Here is a 24,283-nt window from a genome sequence, read left to right on the forward strand (position 1 = left end):
ATGAATTATTGAATAGTCTGGTTTCAAGTGATACCGGAAATTACATTTTCCGTAGCTGGTTCAAATTATTCATTAACTTGTTGTATCTGCCCAACCACTATTGGCTTTCAGGTAATACAGTTATTGGATCAGTATCTATGAGAAGAATAACATTCATGTTTTAGGAAGAAATCAATACACTAGACATGAATTAATTAAGAAATCTGCTTTCTTATTTCTAGTTGATTGTCTGATGTATTGCTGTACTTCAACTTTTTATGTGGATCAACTGCAATAATATAAGTCTGTGCTTATTTGCTTTTTGATGCATTTTGCATGATGATAAATTGTACCTAATACGAATATTGGATTGACTGTCAACTGGAGTACATTATGATTTATGAATATTAATAACTTTGTTCAAACAATAGAAAAACAATTTTAAGCTTAAGTTATTTTTATTTGGATTATAACAAAAATTGCATGGAAACAAATGGCTATGAAATCTGGAGCTAATGGAGCGAGATTTATGAAACAAAACAGTTTTCCTGTCGATACAATATTGAGTGATAGTTTAGATGGAGCTGCAGAAAGTGTTGAGACAGACAAGGGCAAAAAGATGCAAGCTCTGAGCAGAAATCAGATGTTTGTCATTCAGAAGATGAGAGGGCAAGAAGAAATAAACACTGATGAATCTCAAAGAGACAGTGAAGTATCAGATACAAAGCCCAGAAACAAACCAAGGCAAAGAAAACCTAGGACAGAAAATGTAGAAATAGCAGTGAATGATAATGAAACTGACGCTGACAGTTTAAGGAGCAATGTATCTAGCAGTAGTGGAGCATCGGTTGGAAGTGAGACAAAAATCTACTCAGGATATTCAGAAGCTAAAACAGATTTAAAGAGTAACAATAAAATAAATGAAAATATAAAAAGTAAAGAAAATCATACAAATGTTCTAAAGACAAAGAGTAAAATAAAGGGGGAGCTTAAAACAGGTTCAGTTCAGTGTCATGAAAGTGAAGAGTCTGTATTGCAAAACAATTTGACAAATGCTAAGCCTGGCAGTAAAGCATCGTTTGATAGATTGAATGAGTCTGAAAAGGGCAGACCAGCATCTGAAACTAAACAGTTAGTAAAGCCAATGTTGAAGACTGACAAAAATGACTCAAAGATAGCGATGAAAAAGGCCAATGACAAGATAAAAGGAGATCAGTTCCATACAGATGGTCTGGTTGAACAAAGAGATTCAGAAGTAACTAATAATGAATTTGCAAAAGAACTTAACAAGCAATCTAAATTGCTTAAAGGTTCTGAAGATAATCAAGATGCTGCTGAAATAATTGAGGAATCAGCCAATAAAACAAAGACACCAAAGAAAGAGGAGAAAAAGTTTGTGCAAAATAATGTTTTATTTGTGACTACAATCCTTTCAAACCTTAGTAAAGTCACCATTTAAGGGATTGTGTCATTGCTTTAATATCATCCATGAAAAAGCCTATTACCAGTAACAGTCAAAGAAAGTTATGCACTTAAATATTTTGGAATATGCAAATAATTGTACAAAGTACTTTAAAGTATTTTTCTCATAATAATGTTGCAAAAATTCGTTGTCTTTGAATGAACAAGTCTAGAGTATACTTGAACAGTCTATTATTGTATCTGTATAACTGAAGCTATGTTTTCTTCCTTGTTATCTTAAAAATAAACATTCTCATAAAAGTGTGCACTTCAGATAAATATACTGTAGTGGTGCAGATAAAGGTACTGTAGTGGTGCAAATAAAGGTACTGTAGTGGTGCATATAAAGGTACTGTAGTGGTGCAGATAAAGGTACTGTAGTGGTGCAGATAAAGGTACTGTAGTGGTGCAGATAAAGGTACTGTAGTGGTGCAGATAAAGGTACTGTAGTGGTGCAGATAAAGGTACTGTAGTGGTGCAGATAAAAGTACTGTAGTGGTGCAGATAAAGGTACTGTAGTGGTGCATATAAAGGTACTGTAGTGGTGCAGATAAAGGTACTGTAGTGTGCAGATAAAGGTACTGTAGTGGTGCAGATAAAGGTACTGTAGTGGTGCAAATTTCTATTTGAAATGTGTGATTTTTGTTGTCATTAGTTCAAATCCTGCTTGGACATATCCAACTATATGTTTTGGAATTGTGTTTTTTTGGCAACAATAATAATTACATTGTAGCTGCTAGATAAATACTACTTTAAGGTATGAATATTCGATGTGTAAATAAATGTTGAAGTTGGGGTAAATACCATCAATATGTCCCTTAAGGGTATAACATCAATAGTTGTTTTTATGTTAATTACAGTGTCCTCAACAGGCGCTCAAAAGACATATCCATACATAAATTTTGCCAGTTCACCATAAATAGTTGAATGCATTATAAAATGGCATCAGTTCCAATGAAATTAACTGAAAACTGTTTGCTCAGTAAGAAATACAAAAAAAGATAAACACTTGATGAGAATGGAATTTATAGTTGACTTAACATTTGGTATAAACATAGTATACACTCTCAATTTACTCCAGTGGCATCATCATCTGTTGTGTGTACTATAGAAACTTGATATATAACAAAATACATTAATTACATAGGAAATATTGTTTACATTGGATGATTAGTTGCAATCTTATTTGTGTGCTGTAATTTTCAGGGAGGGTCAAGTTAAGTTCTGTCAGGCGCGGGCTACATCTGTGGAGAAGTCATATGGAGGGTTCTGTGAGACTCTTGGGTCAATTGCAAGAAAAATTGCAAAAATGAGAGACAGAGGTAGGTTAATGCAAGCTGCCAAACTTTTTGTAGCCTTTTACCATTTTGATACATATTTTGATGCATTTGTAGTTTATTATAAAGTTAAATGTAATTTAAGGTCTTTCTTATTATATTCAAGTTTTAAAGGCTTCATTTCCAACCCTTACATACTGATGAGCAGCAAACAGCATAAAATACTCAACAGACTGCGACTAACTAGCAGGCTGTTCTGGTTGTATGCTGTTTGCACATAACTATTTTCACTTTTCTTCTGAGTGGGAAAGCGTTAATGAAATTTGCCAAGCATATTGTAAAGGAAAAATAATTGTTTAATGTTTTAACATCAATTTCTCCAATTCTGTATTTCAGGAGACAGACTTTCTAAACAGGTTCTAGAATTTGCTGAAAATGAAAAAATAAGTGCATCAACTAGTAAAAACCTGAAGGATTTTGCACACTCATTTGCTGCTATACAAGATTACCGTGATGCTGAGGTAAGTGTCTACAACTGTAGGTGATTCTAATACATAGTTATTTTAATACTCTCTGTAGGGATCCTTACTTCTTTAATTGAAGTTTGGTTATTGCGCCTTTAGGTGAGCTATTGAATTTAGTCTGTCTGTCATTGGTTGTTAACTGAAACCACTTTTCTACTCAAGAGGCCATGTGTTTTACTCTGTCTTAAAACACATTATTATGAAATAAGACATCAATATTGGAATAAATAGTGTGTGTGTTTATATGCATTATACATGTTTTACCTATTTTTTATTTTAAATCAACAGGTAAAAAAGACACTTGCATATATAATATATAATTTACTACAAAACATGACACTGTGTCTCTATGAGAACATTGACAAGGTTTAAAAAAACCGTTCAAATGATTTAAGTCATGGAAGAGTTATTTTTATACAAACTGTTTAGAAAAAATATTAAAAAATACATTCAGAGCATAAAATGAACAGTTATGTTGTGGGAAATCACCAACATGATTTTTTTATCTCGGCTGTTTTCGGAGAGAATGCCGAGGCATTGTAATAGCCAGCACGTCGTGTCGTCCGCTGTCCGCCGTAGGCTTTGTGATAAAACCTTAACATTGGCTCTAAAATCAGAGTGCTTCCATCTACAACTTTTAAACTTTATATGTAGCTGCACCTTGATGAGTTCTACACGCCACACCCATTTTTGGGTAACTAGGTCAAAGGTCAAGGTCACTGTGACCTCTAAAAAAAAATAAACAATTCTTCTGACAAGCTTTCATTTATTAAAAACTGCACCCGCAGCCCAGCATTGGCACTCGTTATGCGATGCCCTTGTTATAATTTATTTTAACAATATCTATCTATCTATCTATCTATCTATCTATCTATCTATCTATCTATCTATCTATCTATCTATCTATCTATCTATCTATCTATCTATCTATCTATCTATCTATCTATCTATCTATCTATCTATCTATCTATCTATCCATCCATCCATCCATCCATCCATCCATCCATCCATCCATCCATCCATCCATCCATCCATCCATCCATCCATCCATCCATCCATCCATCCATCCATCCATCCATCCATCCATCCATCCATCCATCCATCCATCCATCCATCCATCCATCCATCCATCCATCCATCCATCCATCCATCCATCCATCCATCCATCCATCCATCCATCCATCCATCCATCCATCCATCCATCCATCCATCTATCTAATTTCTATGTATTTTTGTTGTTGTATTTTATTTATGTCCAGATTATTAAATTAATAATTTTTGTGAATGAATCATTAGCATATAAAATAAACTAATAAAACTGACTTTTAAAAGAATGTGCGAGAATAAGAGCACATTATATTAGTCGGTTCCACACATTTTTCAAGTTCACTCATTTGCATCCTGATTTCAATATCAACATTTGTTAATGATGATGGGGATCTTTTATTGTGGTAAGAATTTGATGGGTTACTTTTTTACTGGTTTGCAGCAAAACTGCAGACTGCTAAGCCTTTTCCTAAAAATGTTTCAAAGACTGTCAGATTGTGAGTACTTAATGGGCACGTTGTTGCCATCATGTCACAGTTTGTATTAAAATGAATAATATTGATAATTTAACTATAAGATTGTATGAGACGTTTTATGGTATTTTAAGTTTATATAGTGTTTTTTTTCAGGTTCGCAGAATTGAAGCTAAAGTTATAAAACCCTTAAGTTTATATGGAGCCAAATGTAAAACAGTAAAGGTAAGTTATGTGCATTCAATTGTGAGGCTTCTTTTAAGTAAAATATCTTCAAGATGTATGAATAAAATATTGACAGGTGGGAATTCTGAATTTGTATAACATTTAAACACTGATTTCCATTGGTCAGCTGTCTTAAATTTCACAACAACACAAAATTACTTGGCAGAAGCTTGATGGATCTGGTGTCCTGTGCATTAGTTAGGTTTTATCACATCTCTAGGAAAGTTCTCAATATTTTCCATAGACAGCAAGTACAGGTTCTTCCCTGGAACCTTGATGCCTCAATAAGCCTAATGCTTTCATTGCAATTAAGCTTAAATAAAGAGGTTCAAACATAGCATGATCATCTTCATGGGTCCAATTTTTACAGGGTTTTACATCAACAATAAATTTAGGGGGTCAACTCAAAACAGGTAGGATCGGCACCATAAATGTGGATGTGCCTTTTTCTTTGTTTTGTTCCCATTGGTGTTAACATTGTTTATGATTTCAAGTTATAGGATTGAATTAAGGAATAATTTAAATAATTGTAAACATTACTTATATGATATACATGTAATTGATTTAAACACTTATAACAAAATGAGCAAATCAAAAGAATCAAGCATTCAGTGGAATTGCAAGTTTTAAAAATAGGAGGTATCCTGACTCACAAGTAACCATGAATTTGGGACTGGTAATTGAGTTCTGTAAATATTTCCTTTCTGTGTTTTAATTTATGTTTTTTCCGTAAGTCACTAATTGGGAACAATGTGTTTACCTATGTTTAAGTTGAGTAAAGACATATTTATTTTAGTTAAATTGCATCAAAAGCCTAAGGCTATATAATCAAGTGGGTTTCCTTGGTAAAACCGGTACTTGGTGTCTATTGGGAAGATCCCACAGTTGGGATGGAACCCATGAACTCCCAACCGCTAGGCGGGCATCATATCAAATGCACCACAGCCATTATAATGAATGTATGTTTCAGCAAGTCATTAAGAGAGAACAAGGTGCCATTGCTCGGGAAGAAAAGCAAAGAAAAAACTTGGAAAAAGTGCGCAGGAAGAATGCTGATGCTCACACTGTGGTATCCTTTTAGAAAATGCTTGGCAGTGAACGCAGGGATAAAAGGCATGGGAAAGCATGGCCTTTTTTCATGAATTTAAAGCGTAAAGGAAATAACATTTTCTTCAAATGTAGTCATAAGCCTAACTTTGTGTACACATTAAAAGGCATACTATGAACAAGATTTGGTATCCGTATGTTATTTGTTTATTAACTTATAATTTGTTCAAAAACTTTCTCAATGACTTTTGCTACTTCAATGAAAATAGCTATATTTTGCCAATGGTGCTGTAAACCGTTGATTATATACAGTCATCTCCCAATAGCTTGAAGTCGTGGGGACCGACCTTGAACACTTTAAAGCATAACAAGCGTAATACATAAATTGCACATATCTATTCGTTATTATTTTAAAGAATTTGATGTCAGTTTATGTGTTATTGATGAATTACTTTAAGCACATGTGATTGTTACATAGCATTTTAGCACAATTGTGAGAATGCTTTTTTTCCATCATTACAAGTGTGTGTCTATAACTCTCTTCACACAAATCATTTTAAGCAAGCCCAATACTTCAAACAGTTCAGTAAAATTAGATTATTGATCCCAGATAAACATATTATTTTTCTTTTTTGTTATAATGTCTCTTGCATTATTAATTATCATTATCTTAAGTAATGTTTTATTTTATGCTGCATTTGCTTGTATTTTGTTTCTAGTTTTTCCTTAACCTTATTTCAGGCTGCGGTAAGTTACCCTTTTTATTTTTCAACAATTCAAAACTAGATTTAAACTTTTTCAAACCTTTACTTGTTTTAAGAAACTATTACGATCCTAAGCAACACATTCAAATTGAATCATCAAAATGAAATTGAATTTTATTTAAAAATTAATTGTACGATTACATGTAGTTGATCATTGTAGGTATTCAAACATATTGGTGAAATATTACTTTGAACTGTTCTACTGGACTAATATTGAGTAGCCAGTATAGTGGTAAACACAAAAATGATAATTTAGACTTTATTGAGCGTACAATGTTGCGAATGTCTTCCAATATATCAGAATGAGCGCAACTTTCTTCCTTTTTGAGCGTGCTTGTTTTCTTCTGATATTAAAAAAAGTAAAGCTCTTTTTCTTAAAAATGCTTTTGGTTTTGTGGTTTCTGTGTTTTTAAGGGTGGATGCCGACTCTAACAACAGAGACAATGTGTTGAGTATTATAGTGGCTTATTCAGGGATGTTGAAAACAATGAGGAAAAAATCTTTTAAAACTGTATATTAATACTTTCTTCAGCCAAATTTGAAAAATTATAATGTCATATATGTATTCATGTTGGTTATTAAAGGTAAATTGCTGTAATATTCAAAGAAAGAAAAAAAGAGAGATATGTGATTTAAAGTAACTGCACCAAATTTAATAATTGCACAGATGTTAATTGTCAGAAAACAAACTAACCAAGGAAAATAAGGAATTCAGAAGGCAAATTGAATGTGCAAATTTGATATGCATCTCAGTTTTATCACCAGGAAATGAACTTGCTGTGCAGACATAAACTGTCTTGTGAAAGTGTTCAAAATAAGTTTGGGTGAAATGGTTGAATGTAGATTTGGAATAATTTGTAAATATCTAGACTATGTAATGGACTGTTCATATGTATGCACTGAGTTTTAAAGGGTTTTTGCTAAAGTGGAATAACCTATGTTTTTTCTGGGTAAGTACATTTCCTTGATTTAATTCAGATTCTACTTGTCATTTTGATTTTGTTATTTGGTTATTGCATCTTATATATATATATATATATATATTTAGAAAAGCGTAAGGTTCTGATTCTTGAAAAGGCATACTTTTTGGTATGTCTGCATAAAAATGTCTAAGCAGTGAATTGGATATCAGTTGAACAAGTTTGTGTCAGTGGTTGTATTTTGTTACATTTTGATATGACTTGAAACTGTTTTATAAGGTTTAACATTATTTGTCTCACAGCATAACATTCAGGTAAAGAAGTTATGATATCCGTGTTCTTGTATATTCATTAAGTGTCTTACCCAGTATTTAATTTCAATAAACTGAAAAGAGTTTTGTCTAGAAACAAGTTACACCACTCTGTAGACTAGTTGAAGAAGTCTTATGATAAAATCATTTGTAATGAAAAAACGTTGTGATAATTGGTATATAAATTAAAATTATTTCCACTGGTATTTTATGAAACATGTATTTTTTCCAAAATAATAACAGTATATAAATAACTTAAATGTTGACTTCAATAGTGTTTTGCTTGATAGTCTGAACTTACCCATGAATATTTATTCCCAAATATTTGTCAGCTTATTAGAAAAATGTAATAAAATTTTAATTCAAACATAAGATGCTTAATGGATATAAATATACCATCACAGTACATAGGGCTGCAATGATTTTTTTAATACATCAAACTCAGTTATAAATTCTAAACAATGTTCTATTCTATCCTGCCTGTCCTAACTGTGTTTTTAAAGGTTCGAATTGTTCATTGATTAGTTATCCCCCGCCATAGGCGTTGTCCGTCCGTCCATCTTTCCGTCCGTCCGTCCGAAGCCATATCTTGGAAGTGTTTTGGCGGATTTCATTGAAACTTGGTATGAGTATATATATGGATAAGAGGATGATGGATTCCAAATGGCATTGTACCCCATCTGTTATGACTGTTAATAACGGAGTTATGGCCCTTTGTATCTTGAAAAAATGCTTTTTAATATAAGCTTACAGCTTTATCTCCATAAACACATGAGCCACAGCCATAAAAATTGCCAAAGTTGTTCTCAATCATCTGGGGGTGCTTTACATTCAACACCAGTAATCCTAGGGGCTAAGGTCAAGGTCACATATTGAGGTCAAAGGGCGTTGTCCATCTGTCCAGAAAACTGCAGGGGATATCAATTCAACAAATTTGCTTGTTTTAAATTGTAATGAGAAATTTCTTATATTTTTATGCCCCCCTTGAAGAAGAGGGGGTATATTGTTTTGCACATGTCGGTCAGTCTGTCCGTCCGTCGGTCCGTCCACCAGATGGTTTCCGGATGATAACTCAAGAACGCTTAGGCCTAGGATCATGAAACTTCATAGGTACATTGATCATGACTGGCAGATGACCCCTATTGATTTTCAGGTCACTAGGTCAAAGGTCAAGGTCACAGTGACTCGAAATAGTAAAATGGTTTCCGGTTGATAACTCGTGAATGCTTAGGCCTAGGATCATGAAACTTCATAGGTACATTGATCATGACTCGCAGATGACCCCTATTGATTTTTAGGTCACTAGGTCAAAGATCAAGGTCACAGTGACTCGAAATAGTAAAATGGTTTCCGGATGATAACTCAAGAATGCTTATGCCTAGGATCATGAACTTCATAGGTACATTGATAATGACTGGCAGATGACCCTTATTGATTTTCAGGTCACTAGGTCAAAGGTCAAGGTCACAGTGACTCGAAATAGTAAAATGGTTTCCGGATGATAACTCAAGAATAATTAGGCCTAGGATCATGAAACTTAATTGGTATATTGATCATGACTGGCAGATGACCCCTATTGATTTTCAGGTCACTAGGTCAAAGGTCAAGGTCACAGTGACAAAAAACGTATTCACACAATGGCTGCCACTACAACGGACAGCCCATATGGGGGGCATGCATGTTTTACAAACAGCCCTTGTTTGCTATTGATACATATGTCATTTATGCATCATGAATGAAGCCTTTTTAAATGAACAAATACCATATTGTTGCAGCTCTATAAATAAAATGCCTGTTGTAATGTAAAAAATTATTTTGTAAATCCTTATATTTTAATCACTAACAAAATGTTGTATTTTACTGTTTTCACCCTTGTCAGTATTGTTGTACTTGTTTTACCCACCAAGTTTATGTAACATCATTTTCAGATGGCATGTACAAATTGTTGAAGCCAAATATATCAATATTTTATTTTTTATTATTGTTTCATATTTTTGATAAAATGTCCTTTACTTTATTGTGCATATGTTTCAGTATCAATTTATTTTATTAGAAAGTACATAACTCAATATGGTCTTGTTGTGCATGAGAATTGGCCTATTTATGTGTTCCAAGTTATGGTTCCTATTGCTGGTATAAGCACTAACTAATTAAGCTATTAACAGTTAAGGGAGTAAAGTTTAGTAAAAATGCAATGCTGTAGGTATTTCATATATATCTTTGCACAAAATAATTGTTTGTATCAATAACCTGATTATGTTAATATGATCTATGCGTCATGTATTAAAGTTTAAATTAACACATTTGTCCAAATCATACCCCTTGGGTTACTTGATTTCCTGAAAACATGTATGTATGTTGTGTATTTAATATTTATTATATACCTGTTTTAATAAGTATTATTGTACATGTATATTGGTCCTCTACCAAGCTTGTTCACCCTGGGTGTCAAAACTGGCCTAGCCCAGGGTTACAAGATTTATGAAGAATTATGTGCTTATTATTTTCCATGTCACACCTTGCAGTATCTGTTGTCATTTGTTCAAATCATGTCAGGGCTCAAATTATGTGTAATGACTTACATAATAAACAACTTCAAAAATATGTGAAACTGCAAGGGTCAGATGTTCAATATTTTGTGTGTAACAAAGTATAGCTTTTCTCTACCAAATTTGTTCAAATCATACCCATGGGTCATTACACTCCCTAGGAACACATGAATTATATGGGTCTATATGGTAAATAACTTCTTATTCTCGGAAACTACAAGGTTAAGGGCTTTAATATTTAGTGTACCATGGTATGGTGGTTGTGATCTCAATTTATTCAAATCATTCCCCTGGTGTCACAATTAACATCTCGCCTGAAAGACAATTGCTCCTCCCACTTTATCTTTTTAAAGCTAATTAGAGTGGATTCTATGCCTATACATGATCCGATATTCTGATTGATTTTGATATACATTTTTTTCATCACCTAAAGTTTTGGTAAAAGGTTTTTGTGTCATTTACTTATTATGCAAATACTATTTTTAAATAACATTAGCTATCCTTTTCTGGGTACTTTAGTAAGTTTACTTCAATCTCAGTGGCTTGCATGGCTCCTAATATCCCCCTTTAAATGCATCTTTCAGGCTGAAACTGAACTGAAGAAGGCCCAGAACGATGCCTCCATCGGCAGTGAAGGCCTTGGAAAGCAGATGAGACAGTTTGAGAAGGAAAAACTGCATGACTTGAAGGTGGGATCATACTGGGAGGGAATTTGGCGGATCTTTGTTGACAGGTCAAATTATGTATCCAAGAAAATATTTCACAATAATTATGGGTATATTTCAAATTGTCCTGTTATAGTTTTTAAGCCCTGAAGGAGGGCATATAGTGATCGCACTGTCAGTCCGTCGGTCCGTTACACTTTTGCATTTAGGTTTCGAAAAATGCTCATAACTTCTATGTCGCTTCAGATATAACCTTCATATTTAGTATGCATGTGTATATGGACAAGGCCTTTCGATACGTACACAAATTTTGACCCCTGTGACCTTGACCTTCAACTTAGGGTCCGCGTTTTGGTTTCGAAATCTATGTTTAGGTTTTAAAAAAGCGTTTTTTGGGGGCATATGTCTTCTGATGGAGACAGCTCTTGTTTAGTTATGTTAAAATTTAGGAAAGTTTTTCTAGTTTTACACATGTAAAATGAAAACATTTGCAACAATATATTTCTTATTCAATAACTTAAAACTTAAATGAGAAAATAATGCTTTGAGCATTAAGAACAGGACAATTAAGATAATGATTTTTGGCTCTGGGAAGATGTCTGATTTGAAAGTGGTGTGATAAATATCATTAGTATGGTGCAGATATTTGTAATAGTATTGGATTCCTTCTTACTTGGATCTGAGTAACAAAGCTGAATGATATTGACTAATTTTGTATTGTTTTCTTTGCTGTTTTAATTGTTTGCACTTCATTTTTACAGCACATTGAGCATTGATCTATAAACAAAGAGACATGCATGTTGCCTCTGAATGAAATAAATCTTGTCATCAATATGACGTCCTTTGTTTGTGCCAGGTGACAATAACATACTGAGCCAAAGCATTTTACAAATTACTTAAGACTATTTCAAACAATTTTGGTATAAATTATTAATGAGCCTTGTCCTTGAAATATGTGTTTAATGCATGTGCATCAAGTATTGTCACAGATTACCCTATGCAGGTTACTCATGGCATCAAGTATTGTCACAGATTACCCTATGCAGGTTACTCATGGCATCAAGTATTGTCACAGATTACCCTATGCAGGTTACTCATGGCATCAAGTATTGTCACAGATTACCCTATGCAGGTTACTCATGGCATCAAGTATTGTCACAGATTACCCTATGCAGGTTACTCATGGCATCAAGTATTGTCACAGATTACCCTATGCAGGTTACTCATGCAAATCACACTTGCTGCTTTTATGGTATTTTTATTCACATGCTACTCTGGGATGATAATTTACACGAATGCATTAGCCCAGTTTTCCCAAAACAGGGCTCAAATTGTATGCTTGTTTGTACCCATTTTTAGCATGCTCTGGCAGACTTTGTCAGCGTTGAGATGGTGTTTCACTCCAAGGCCATAGAATACTACTCAAAATGCTTCGAAAGTCTGGCGAACATAGACGAAGAAGATGATCTCGTGGTAAGAAGTCACATATTTAATTTTTTGTCTTGTGATTTTGAAATCATTGATTGTGTGATTGTATAACAAGATTGTATATCTCTAACGTCTGGACCAGATTTTGTTAAATCATAATGTGGTTGTGAAATCTTATTTTATTTCTTACAAAATATTTATGTCTACTTATGTTATAATTGCTTGTTTTGTTACAAAATCTAATTTTATTTGTTTATCATGAAAAACTAAACCCACATTAGAACATTCATATAGCCACATGTCTTTGTCTCATTGTGTAATAAGCAGGGTAAATAAAAGGTCATAGCCATAACTTTGCTGGTTGTTGAGGGGCAAACTTGTTTGTTTCGTTCTGGATTCTAATTTTATTTGTCTTACTTAACCATTGGCCTTTATCCCAGAACTCATTCTCTGTCGTGTTATTAATACAGAATAAAGAGAATACTCAGTTATTGTTGAAAACAAACATTTTTATTTAATGAGGCCTATAAACCTAAACTTCTAGCCTTGCAGACTTCAGGTTTTCATGCTTAGGAATTAAATGATGCAAGTAACTTAACTAGTCATAAAACAACTTGAAAAAAATGGTACAAGAATTTTCATCTAGAAGTCGAAGCATAGATCTAATGTCTTGGATGAAGTTGGCTTATGAATGCAGACAAAGGGTTTATTTTATAAATTATTTTATAAATGAAGCGTATATTCTTGTGTTAAGAATGAATGTATTTCCATGTACCGTATTACATAAATAGTCTCATGTGTGAAGAATAAAGGTCATAAATGTAGTACAAAAAATATATAACCGCAGTTTTATATTTGCCATCAGATACAACAGGATAGACAATTTACAGGGCACTGTATTATACAAAGACAGAAATATGTTAAACACATAAATGTGTCTGTGTTAGAATCAAGCTTTATCGTTGAATGTCCTTTTGGAAGTTCACTTTTTTAGCTGCATCATTTATGATTTAATTTTAAAGAAAATAAGTCACAGCTAATAATGATGCTTCTTTTTGATGAAACAAAACACACAACAAAAAAACATAAACATTTCAATACAGAGTTTTGTGGAGGGCACTATTACGGTGAGAATATAATGATATTTATTATTTTTTCTTTCATGCTTACATAACAAGCAAATCTCTTAAAGTGCCATTCTATTTAATTCAAAAACAAAATCATGAAACCAATGTTTATTGGTTCCCAAACACAGAATATATATATAAAAATAATATATTGTAGACACAAACCAAGCTCAAAGTGGTATTATTATAATATGAATATCAAGAAAATCATGTAACTGTTAAGTCTCTTTTTATGTAAAACATATTAATATAGAATGGCATTTTAATGTCCTTTTAAATATTATGAATATATTAACCCACTCTTTTCTTGGAAACACATACTCAGCAATTATTTATTCTTAATGTTTACATCTACTTCGGTTAAATATATTAATTATACTTAACAATATGGCTAATAATAAGGTTCTTGGTGTTTTAAGCTCATCTGTGCATGAAGTGCTCAAGGTGAGCTATTGTGGTCACCTTATGGCCAGCAAATGGGGTGCTGTGTAGTGTGCACGGCGCTGTGTGTGTCGTCAACTTGTAGCTTGTTACGACTCTAGAGGCCACACTTTTCAACCAATCTTGATATAACTTGGTCAGAACGTATATGTTGACACTCTAGGCGAAGTAAGAATCTGAGTTACATGCATCTCAAAACTAGGTTACCCGGTCAGATCTTAGAAAAACCTTGTAATCTTCCTAGAGACCACAATCATGACACAGTTTTGATTTAACTTGGTAAAAAAGTTCATTTCATCTGGACAATAATTAATATTTATCTTTGAATCTGGGTCATGTTTGTAAAAAAACACACAAGCCACCAGGTCAGATTTGTAAATACCTTGTTACCAATCAAGAGGTCACATGTATGGCTCATTCTTTATGAAAACTTGGTCAGAATGTTTATCTGGACAATATCTAAGCCAAATTTAAGAATGTGTCTATTGCATTCACAATCTAGATCACAATGTCAAATCTTAAAACTACCTTTTTACCACATTAAAGACCACACTAAAGATTAAATCTCAATAGAATTTGGTCATAGAGTTTATGTTGACAATTTCAAGGCTGAGTTGGAATTAAGTTCATGTGGGTTCAAAGTTGCTTAGTCAAATCTTGGAAAAACCTTTTAATCGTCTTAGAGGCCACATTTATGACTCACTCATCATGAAACATGGTCAGAATGCTTACCTGGGCAATATTTTGGCTGAGGAAAAATCTTATTCATGTGGGTCTAAAAACTAGGTCATCAGGTCATATTTCATTAAATCTGTATTACCACTCTATACAGGCCACATTTATGACTCAAACTTGATGAAACTTGGACAGAAAGTATCGTGACAATATGAAAGCTACGTTCTAATCTGGTTCAAGTGGGGCCAAAAACTAGATCACCAGGTCAAGTCTTCAAGACTTAAGTTCTTTGAACTTATGTAAGTGCTGACAGACACTAGTGTTTGGAAATGAAAAAAAGGCTGCTTGTTTGAATATGTCAATTATTTAAAGAGGCCTTGGAATACAAAATAGTAGCATTGAGTGCAACTTGGGGCCTTCATGATAAACTATATACATTTTATGTAGACAGAGTAGAAACAGTGCAATGCATGACAATGAAATATTGTTAACTGAAAAATAAGCTGCCTTTAGACTGATGATTGTGGAGGAATGTTACTATATGGGCTTTTAAAAGTTTAAGAGTTAAATGTAATTAATCTATGTGCCTAAAGTATTGTCCCAGACTGGCACAGTCTTATCAGGAAAACTCTTTCTGTTTTTAAACTCTTTCTGTTTTTAAACTCTTTCTGTTTTTATGGACATTTTTGTCCATATGAAGTCTCTTCTAAACAAAAATCCAGTTTAGGCTAAAGACCTGGTTAGCCTGTGCAGTATTCTGGGACAACACTTTAGGCTAAAGACCTGGTTAGCCTGTGCAGTATTCTGGGACAACACTTTAGGCTAAAGACCTGGTTAGCCTGTGCAGTATTCTGGGACAACACTTTAGGCTAAAGACCTGGTTAGCCTGTGCAGTATTCTGGGACAACACTTTAGGCTAAAGACCTGGTTAGCCTGTGCAGTATTCTGGGACAACACTTTAGGCTAAAGACCTGGTTAGCCTGTGCAGTATTCTGGGACAACACTTTAGGCTAAAGACCTGGTTAGCCTGTGCAGTATTCTGGGACAACACTTTAGGCTAAAGACCTGGTTAGCCTGTGCAGTATTCTGGGACAACACTTTAGGCTAAAGACCTGGTTAGCCTGTGCAGTATTCTGGGACAACACTTTAGGCTAAAGACCTGGTTAGCCTGTGCAGTATTCTGGGACAACACTTTAGGCTAAAGACCTGGTTAGCCTGTGCAGTATTCTGGGACAACACTTTAGGCTAAAGACCTGGTTAGCCTGTGCAGTATTCTGGGACAACACTTTAGGCTAAAGACCTGGTTAGCCTGTGCAGTATTCTGGGACAACACTTTAGACTAAAGACCTGGTTAGCCTGTGCAGTATTCTGGGACAACACTTTAGGCTAAAGACCTGGTTAGCCTGTGCAGTATTCTGGGACAACACTTTAGGCTAAAGACCTGGTTAGCCTGTGCAGTATTCTGGGACAACACTTTAGGCTAAAGACCTGGTTAGCCTGTGCAGTATTCTGGGACAACACTTTAGGCTAAAGACCTGGTTAGCCTGTGCAGTATTCTGGGACAACACTTTAGGCTAAAGACCTGGTTAGCCTGTGCAGTATTCTGGGACAACACTTTAGGCTAAAGACCTGGTTAGCCTGTGCAGTATTCTGGGACAACACTTTAGGCTAAAGACCTGGTTAGCCTGTGCAGTATTCTGGGACAACACTTAAGCCACATGAAAAAGCCCAGTTTTCCCACAACAAGGCTTGAATAAATGTGCATCAACTTTTATCAAAATGTGATACAAATTTAAGTGTAAATGAATTGTCATTTTCTTAATATTGCCATATTAGTAGCTATTTTCCAGTTATATCTGCTCCATTAATAAAGTTGAATGTATTAAGAAATACTGAACAGGTCTAAAGTAGATCAACCAAACTGGTAAGCAACATTTTGGTAGAAACAATATATGCTTGTAATGTTACTGCTAGGTAGACAATATCACTTCACTAACAACTGGTGTTGACATATTTAAAATCAAGAATTTCTTGAGTTGTGTAGATGATAAAGGTATACTCTACACTAAACACAAAATGCATTATGTCATTTGTTATTGTTACCAGTAATAAACATGCCTTATCAGTATTCATTTGAACAAAAACAAAGGCAAACAATGGTTTGTAATGTTCATTTTAGTGCTCTATTAATGGATTATCTCTTTGCTCTTGTTTAAAACATATTCATTTAATTACCTTACAACATTTATAAAAAATATCTTTGCATCTAAACCTGCATGCACTTTTTGTTTTCATAGTGTTTCTTATTATTACACTCTGAAATCTGCTTATTACTCAGATTAAACTTTGTATAAGACGAATTTTTCATAATCATTGATTTTATTAAAACAGTTTTTATATAAGCATACATATTTGTATGATAATCACAATCATAAATAAATGTATTTTTTACTTCTTCCAATATATACATAAGCCAAAGATAAGTTTCAAAATACAATAATATAGTATGACACAGATGAATAGTGAAGTGAGTGCTTATGACTAATTTGCTAGACTAATTTGCTTAATATCAAAACCTCGCCATTCCACAGGAATTTTCCCGCAAACTCAGTCGAGTGCAGGGCATTAGTCCCATGCTTGCCTCTGATCTCGTTATACCCGAGGGAACGGTTCAGTCCATGATGTCAACAGGACAGGACACGTCTGAGTATACGTCCACTGGCGAGTCCTATACATACACATACGGAGACTCTACCATGTCCAGCTCAGGAGAAAAACGAGTACGCATCCAGGCTGTAGGTGTAAGTTGTACAGCTATACAGGCACAGCATGGCTTGTGCTAACCTTAACCACGATGGTTGGGATTCAGTTTTTGTCAGTATCCTACTAGTGACTATATTAACATCCCAAGTCCACCCAACTAGTCACTATATATACATCCCCAGTCCCCCTACTAGTGACTATGTACATCCCCAGTCAACCCTACTAGTGACTATGTACATCCCCAGTCCACCCTTCTAGTGACTATGTACATCCCAAGTCCACCCAACTAGTTACTATATGTACATCCCCAGTCAACCCTACTAGTGACTATGTACATCCCCAGTACCCCCTACAAGTGACTATGTACATCCCCAGTCCACCCAACTAGTGACTATGTACATCCCCAGTCCACCCTTCTAGTGACTATATGTACATCCCCAGTCCACCCTACAAGTGACTACGTACATCCCCAGTCCACCCTTCTAGTGACTATGTACATCCCCAGTCCATCCTACTAGTGACTATTTACATCCCCAGTCCACCCTACTAGTGACTATGTACATCCCCAGTCCTCCCTACTAGTGACTATGTACATCCCCAGTCCACCCTACTAGTGACTATATGTACATCCCCAGTCCATCCTACTAGTGACTATTTACATCACCAGTCCACCCTACTAGTGACTATATGTACATTCCCAGTCCATCCTACAAGTGACTATGTACATCCCCAGTCCATCCTACTAGTGACAATGTACATCCCCAGTCCATCCTACTAGTGACTTTGTACATCCCCAGTCCACCCTACTAGTGACTATGTACATCCCCAGTCCACCCTACTAGTGACTATGTATATCCCCAGTCCACCCTACTAGTAACTATATATACATCCCCACTCCACCCTACAAGTGACTATGTACATCCCCAGTCTACCCTTCTAGTGACTATGTGTACATCCCCAGTCCACCCTACTAGTTACTATATGTACATCCCCAGTCCACCCTACTAGCCACTATATATACATCCCCAGTCCATCCCACTAGTGACTATGTACATCCCCAGTCCACCCTACTAGTGACTATGTACATCCCCAGTCCACCCTACTAGTGACTATGTACATCCCCAGCCCATCCTACTAGTGACTATGTACACCCCAAGTCCACTCCACTAGTGACTATGTACATCCCCAGTCCACCCTACTAGTGACTATTTACATCCCCGGTCCACCCCACTAGTGAATATGTACACCCCCAGTCCACTCCACTAGTGACTATGTACATCCCCAGTCCACCCTACGAGTGAAGATATGTACATCCCCAGTTCACTCTACTAGTAACTATATGTACATCCCCAGTCCACCCTACTAGTGACTATTTACATCCCCAGTCCACCCCACTAGTGACTGTACATCCCCAGTCCACCCCACTAGTGACTATGTACAACCCTAGTCCACCCTACTAGTGACTATGTACATCCCCAGTCCACCTCACTAGTGACTATTTACATCCCCAGTCCATCCTGCTTGTGACTATGTTAATCCTCAGTCCATCCCATAGGTGACTATGTACATCCCCAGTCCTTCCTACAAGTGACTATGTACAACCCCAGTCCACCCCACTAGTGACTATATGTATATCCCCAGTCCACCCCACAAGTGGCTGTGTACATCCCCAGTCCACTCCACTAGTGACTATTTACATCCTCAGTCCACCCCACTAGTGACTATGTACATCCCCAGTCAACCCCATTAGTGACTATGTACATACCCAGTCCACCCCACTAGTGACTGTGTACACCCCCAGTCCACCCTACTAGTGACTATTTACATCCCCAGTCAACCCCACTAGTGACTATGAACATCCCCAGTCCACCCTACTAGTGACTACGTACATCCCCAGTCCACCCTACTAGTAGCTACATGTACACTCCCAGTCCACCCTACTAGTGACTATTTACATCCCCAGTCTATCCCACAAGTTACTATGTACATCCCCAGTCCTTCCTACAAGTGACTATGTACATCCCCAGTCCATCCCACTAGTGACTATATGTACATCCCCAGTCCACCCCACTAGTGACTGTGTACATCCCCAATCCACCCCACTAGTGACTATTTACATCCCCAGTCCACCCCACTAGTGACTATGTACATCCCCAGTCCACCCCACTAGTGACTATGTACATCCCCAGTCCACCCCACTAGTGACTGTGTACATCCCCAGTCCACCCTACTAGTGACTATTTACATCCCCAGTCCACCCCACTAGTGACTATGTTCATCCCCAGTCCACCCCACTAGTGACTATGTACATCCCCAGTCCACCCCACTAGTGACTGTGTACATCCCCACTCCACCCCACTGGTGACTATTAACATCCCCATTCCACCCTACTAGTGACTATATGTACATCCCCAGTCCACCCCACTATTGACTATATACATCCCCAGTCCACCCTTCTAGTGACTGTGTACAACCCTAGTCCAGCCTACTAGTGACTATGTACATCCCCAGTCCACCCTACTAGTGACTATGTACATCCCCAGTCCACCCTACTGGTAACTATGTACATCCCCAGTCCATCCTACTAGTGACTGTGTACATCCCCAGTCCACCTTACTAGTGACTGTGTACAACCCCAGTCCACCCTACTAGTGACTGTGTACATCCTAGTCCACCCTACTTGTGACTATTTACATCCCTAGTCCACCCTACAAGTGACTATGTACATCCCCAGTCCACCCTACCAGTGACTGTGTACAACCCCAGTCCACCCTACTAGTGACTATGTACATCCCCAGTCCACCCTACAAGTGACTATGTACATCCCCAGTCCACCCCACTAGTGACTATGTATATCCCCAGTCCATCCTACTAGTGACTATATGTACATCCCCAGTCCACCCCACTAGTGACTATATGTACATGTACATCCCCAGTCCACCCCACTAGTGACTATGTACATCCCCAGTCCACCCCCAGTCGACCCTACTAGTAACTATATGTACATCCCCAGTCCACCCTACTAGTGACTATTTACATCCCCAGTCCATCCCACTAGTGACTATATGTACATCCCCAGTCCACCCTACTAGTGACTATGTACATCCCCAGTCCACCCTACTATTGACTATGTACATCCCCAGTCCACCCTACTAGTGACTATATTTACATCCCCAACCTGTGTGTCAGTACCCTACAAGTAACGATATGTACAGCCCCAGTCTGTATGTCAGCACCCTACTAGTGACTATATGTACATTCCCAGCCTGTATGTCAGCACCCTACTGATGACTATATGTACATCCCCAGCCTGTATGTCAGCACCCTACTAGTGACTATATGTACATCCCCAGCCTGTATGTCAGCACCCTACTTGTCACCAGCCTGTATGTCAGCACCCTACTAGTGACAATATGTACATCCCCGGCCTGTATGTCAGCACCCTAATAGTGACAATATTTACATCCCCAGCCTGTATGTCAGCACCCTACTAGTGACTATATGTACATACCCAGCCTGTATGTCGGCACCCTACTAGTTACATTATGTACATCCCCAGTCTGTATGTCAGCACCCTACTAGTGACTATATGTACACTCCCAGCCTGTATGTCAGCACCCTACTAGTGACAATATGTACATTCCCAGCCTGTATGTCAGCACTAGTAACTATATGTACATTCCCAGCCTGTATGTCAGCACCCTACTGGTGAATATATGTACATTCCCAGCCTGTATGTCAGCACCCTACAAGTGACTATATGTACATTCCCAGCCTGTATGTCAGCACCCTTCTAGTGCCTATATGTACATTCCCAGCCTGCGTGTCAGCACCCTACTAGTGACAATATGTACATTCCCAGACTGTATGTCAGCACCCTTCTAGTGACAATATGTACATTCCCAGCCTGTATGTCAGCACCCTACTAGTAACTATATGTACATTCCCAGCCTGTATGTCAGCACCCTACTAGTGACTATATGTACATTCCCAGCCTGTATGTCAGCACCCTACTAGTGACAATATGTACATCCCCAGCCTGTATGTCAGCACCCTAATAGTGAATATATGTACATTCCCAGCCTGTATGTCTTTGGTTACAGATATAATTGAACGAACAAATCTGAGATCCTATTCTTACTCTGCTGTGACAAAGTTGTTTATTATAATTAGATCAAGGGTGAGCTGTAGTGTAAGTGGATTATAACCAGCAGTTTGCCCAGTTTGTATTGTGCTGTGGAAAACTTGTAATTGAATACAAATGTATCATAGGCATTTCATTTCTGGTGGTTTTAAAGGACAAAAGTGTCTGCATTACTACTGTAGAGTTTATGAAATAGCTGGTTATGGTAGAATGAGTCTAAAACTATTTTACCCAACTAAGAAATGTTATGCGTTTAGAATAGTTTCTATTTAAATCCTCAGCAAGTTTTACAGTCACAATCTCATGTTAAAGACATCAGCTACTTTTAATGTTTAGTTCAATAATTAGTGTTTGCTTGCTTTTATTGTTGGATTTACAGTTGTTTTCAGAGGCTTTTTGTTTAGCTAATTTGTGGAAAGTGCAATATAGAAGTCACTAGATCAGCGCATGTGCCTGTTTCATGACTTGTCTGAACTGTAAATTTGTCATTCTTTTGAATAATTGTTAAATAATTTACAACAACTGTTCCCCGTTATAAGATGATATAGTGCATGTAAAACTTATCTTCCCACCTCACAGGTCACACTAGGAGGTTAAATGTTAAATTTGGACATGCATGGCTTGTCAAGACTGAAACTTTTTCAATCATCATGCAGTTTCAAAATGACTTGCCACAAATGACCTCTAAAAGCTTTTTCTGACAGTTAATTCATCATTCATTATACAATAAAGATTAACAAATAATATACATCTAATGTTCACCATTTTTGGTAAAACTGCTCTCTCTAGTTCAATGTTCAAGGTCACAATTTAAGTCAAAGGTCAGATCAAAGCTGTCAAATGTCCAATATATGTAAAGTACAGTTTGTTTTGACTATAACTTCCATATTTGTAATGGACTGTTGAAAATAAGTTACCCAAGAATGTTTGCCAGGTTTATTGCCACTTGGACAAAGGTCAAGGTCACACTAAAAGCCAATGATAAGACTTGTGCATGATGCAACCACTAATGACAATAGCCTCGACATGTTGCCAACAGCCATCTAGCTAGTTTGAGTTTTTCTGTACTTATGTGTTGTTTTAAAGATTTTGCAAGTAATATTAATGCAGGTTTAAGCAACTAAAATTAACATCATATTGCACAACCATCTGGAAATATATCTCTTGAATGGGTAATGTTTTACTATGAATAAATGGGCACTATTTGAGATAAGTAATCACCAAATTATTTATTTAAAAAATGTGAAATCAGCATTTTGCTCAGATCATCCACCCAAATGAATGTTAAAAAACTAGCAACAAAAAACACCTTTTTTGGTATATCATCATAATGATATTTTTTTATTGATTGTAGGCGACAAGATAAGGTATTGATAACATTTACTTTTTTGTAATGGTTTGAGTTCTGTAGAGAACATTCAATTAATATATTTGTGATACATGTTCTTTTTTTCAGAACTTTAATTTTTTCATGTGTCTGTGCCCTGTGTTTTGCCATAGCTTAAAAATATCTTGTATGTGTGCAAGTTTTGTTTAACCCTTTCCCACTCAGAAGCAAAGTGAAAACGGATATGTGCAAACAGCATAAAACCAGAACAACCTGCGAGAAACTCGCAGTCTTTTCAGGTTTACCGCTGTTTGCTGCTCATCAGTATCTAAGGCTTGGAAATGAAGCCTTAAAAACTTCAATCAAGTAAGAAAGGTCTTGAATTAAATTAAATTTTGTAAAGGACTACAAATGCGTCATAAGACTTGTCTAAGTGGTAAAGTGTTAAGTATTTCTGCAGATACAATGGTATGAAAGCATAATAAGTTTTATTAGTAGAATGTCAAATAATTACACGAATTTAAGTCTTTAATTGACAAAAAACGGAATGCAATTGTATGCAAATAAAAATAAGAAAATAAATTGATTGTATTCAGAATATTATCATCTATTTTGTCCTAAAATTATTTGTTTAAGTAAAAAAACGACAAATCTTCAGTAATTTTTTATCAGGAGTGGCCTTATTGTTCTATAGCAGATAAAAAGTCAAACCAAAGCATCGGGTTTGAGTGAAGTGAACAGATAAAGCTGATGTCAAAAATAATTTACAATGCTGTCACCTTTAAAATCGCATCATATGCTTCTGTAGTTTATTTTGTGTTGTGTTTTTTTGTTATTGTTGATGTTTGTCTTATCAAAATTTGTTTTGGGAAGTGGGTTCTCTTGACAAAAATGTTATCATGGGAAACTACTTAATGTCCATTTCCTAGAAGTAGTGTTTGTAAGTTTTCATTCGGTATTGCCATGTGGTTTTTGTATGTTTGCTGTCCTTTAAGTTTGAATTAGTGGTTCATAAATCTTAAGATTATCAATAATTTTATTTGGGTCTCTCATTTAAAGTATCACCTGTAAAAGCGTTCTAAGAAAATATTAAAATACGTGTATATTTAGCTTTGAATATGCCAGCCATAGCTTCA

The 24,283-nt window shown here is 36.1% G+C and overlaps 1 protein-coding gene across 1 annotated transcript in view; it reads left to right on the forward strand.

Annotated features, from left to right (window-relative positions):
* Positions 1-24,283, forward strand: part of LOC127845989 (CBY1-interacting BAR domain-containing protein 1-like) — a 73,813-nt gene that overhangs the window by 43,580 nt on the left and 5,950 nt on the right. Inside the window, exons 3-11 of the mRNA XM_052377169.1 lie at positions 2,647-2,762; positions 3,114-3,238; positions 4,918-4,986; positions 5,957-6,055; positions 6,775-6,816; positions 11,162-11,266; positions 12,602-12,715; positions 13,774-13,797; positions 17,505-17,708. Of these exons, the coding sequence (XP_052233129.1) occupies positions 2,647-2,762; positions 3,114-3,238; positions 4,918-4,986; positions 5,957-6,055; positions 6,775-6,816; positions 11,162-11,266; positions 12,602-12,715; positions 13,774-13,797; positions 17,505-17,708 (898 nt within the window). The remainder of the gene's footprint in view (positions 1-2,646; positions 2,763-3,113; positions 3,239-4,917; positions 4,987-5,956; positions 6,056-6,774; positions 6,817-11,161; positions 11,267-12,601; positions 12,716-13,773; positions 13,798-17,504; positions 17,709-24,283) is intronic.

The sequence above is a fragment of the Dreissena polymorpha genome, chromosome 9, assembly GCF_020536995.1.
Source record: "Dreissena polymorpha isolate Duluth1 chromosome 9, UMN_Dpol_1.0, whole genome shotgun sequence".
NCBI lineage: Eukaryota > Metazoa > Mollusca > Bivalvia > Myida > Dreissenidae > Dreissena > Dreissena polymorpha.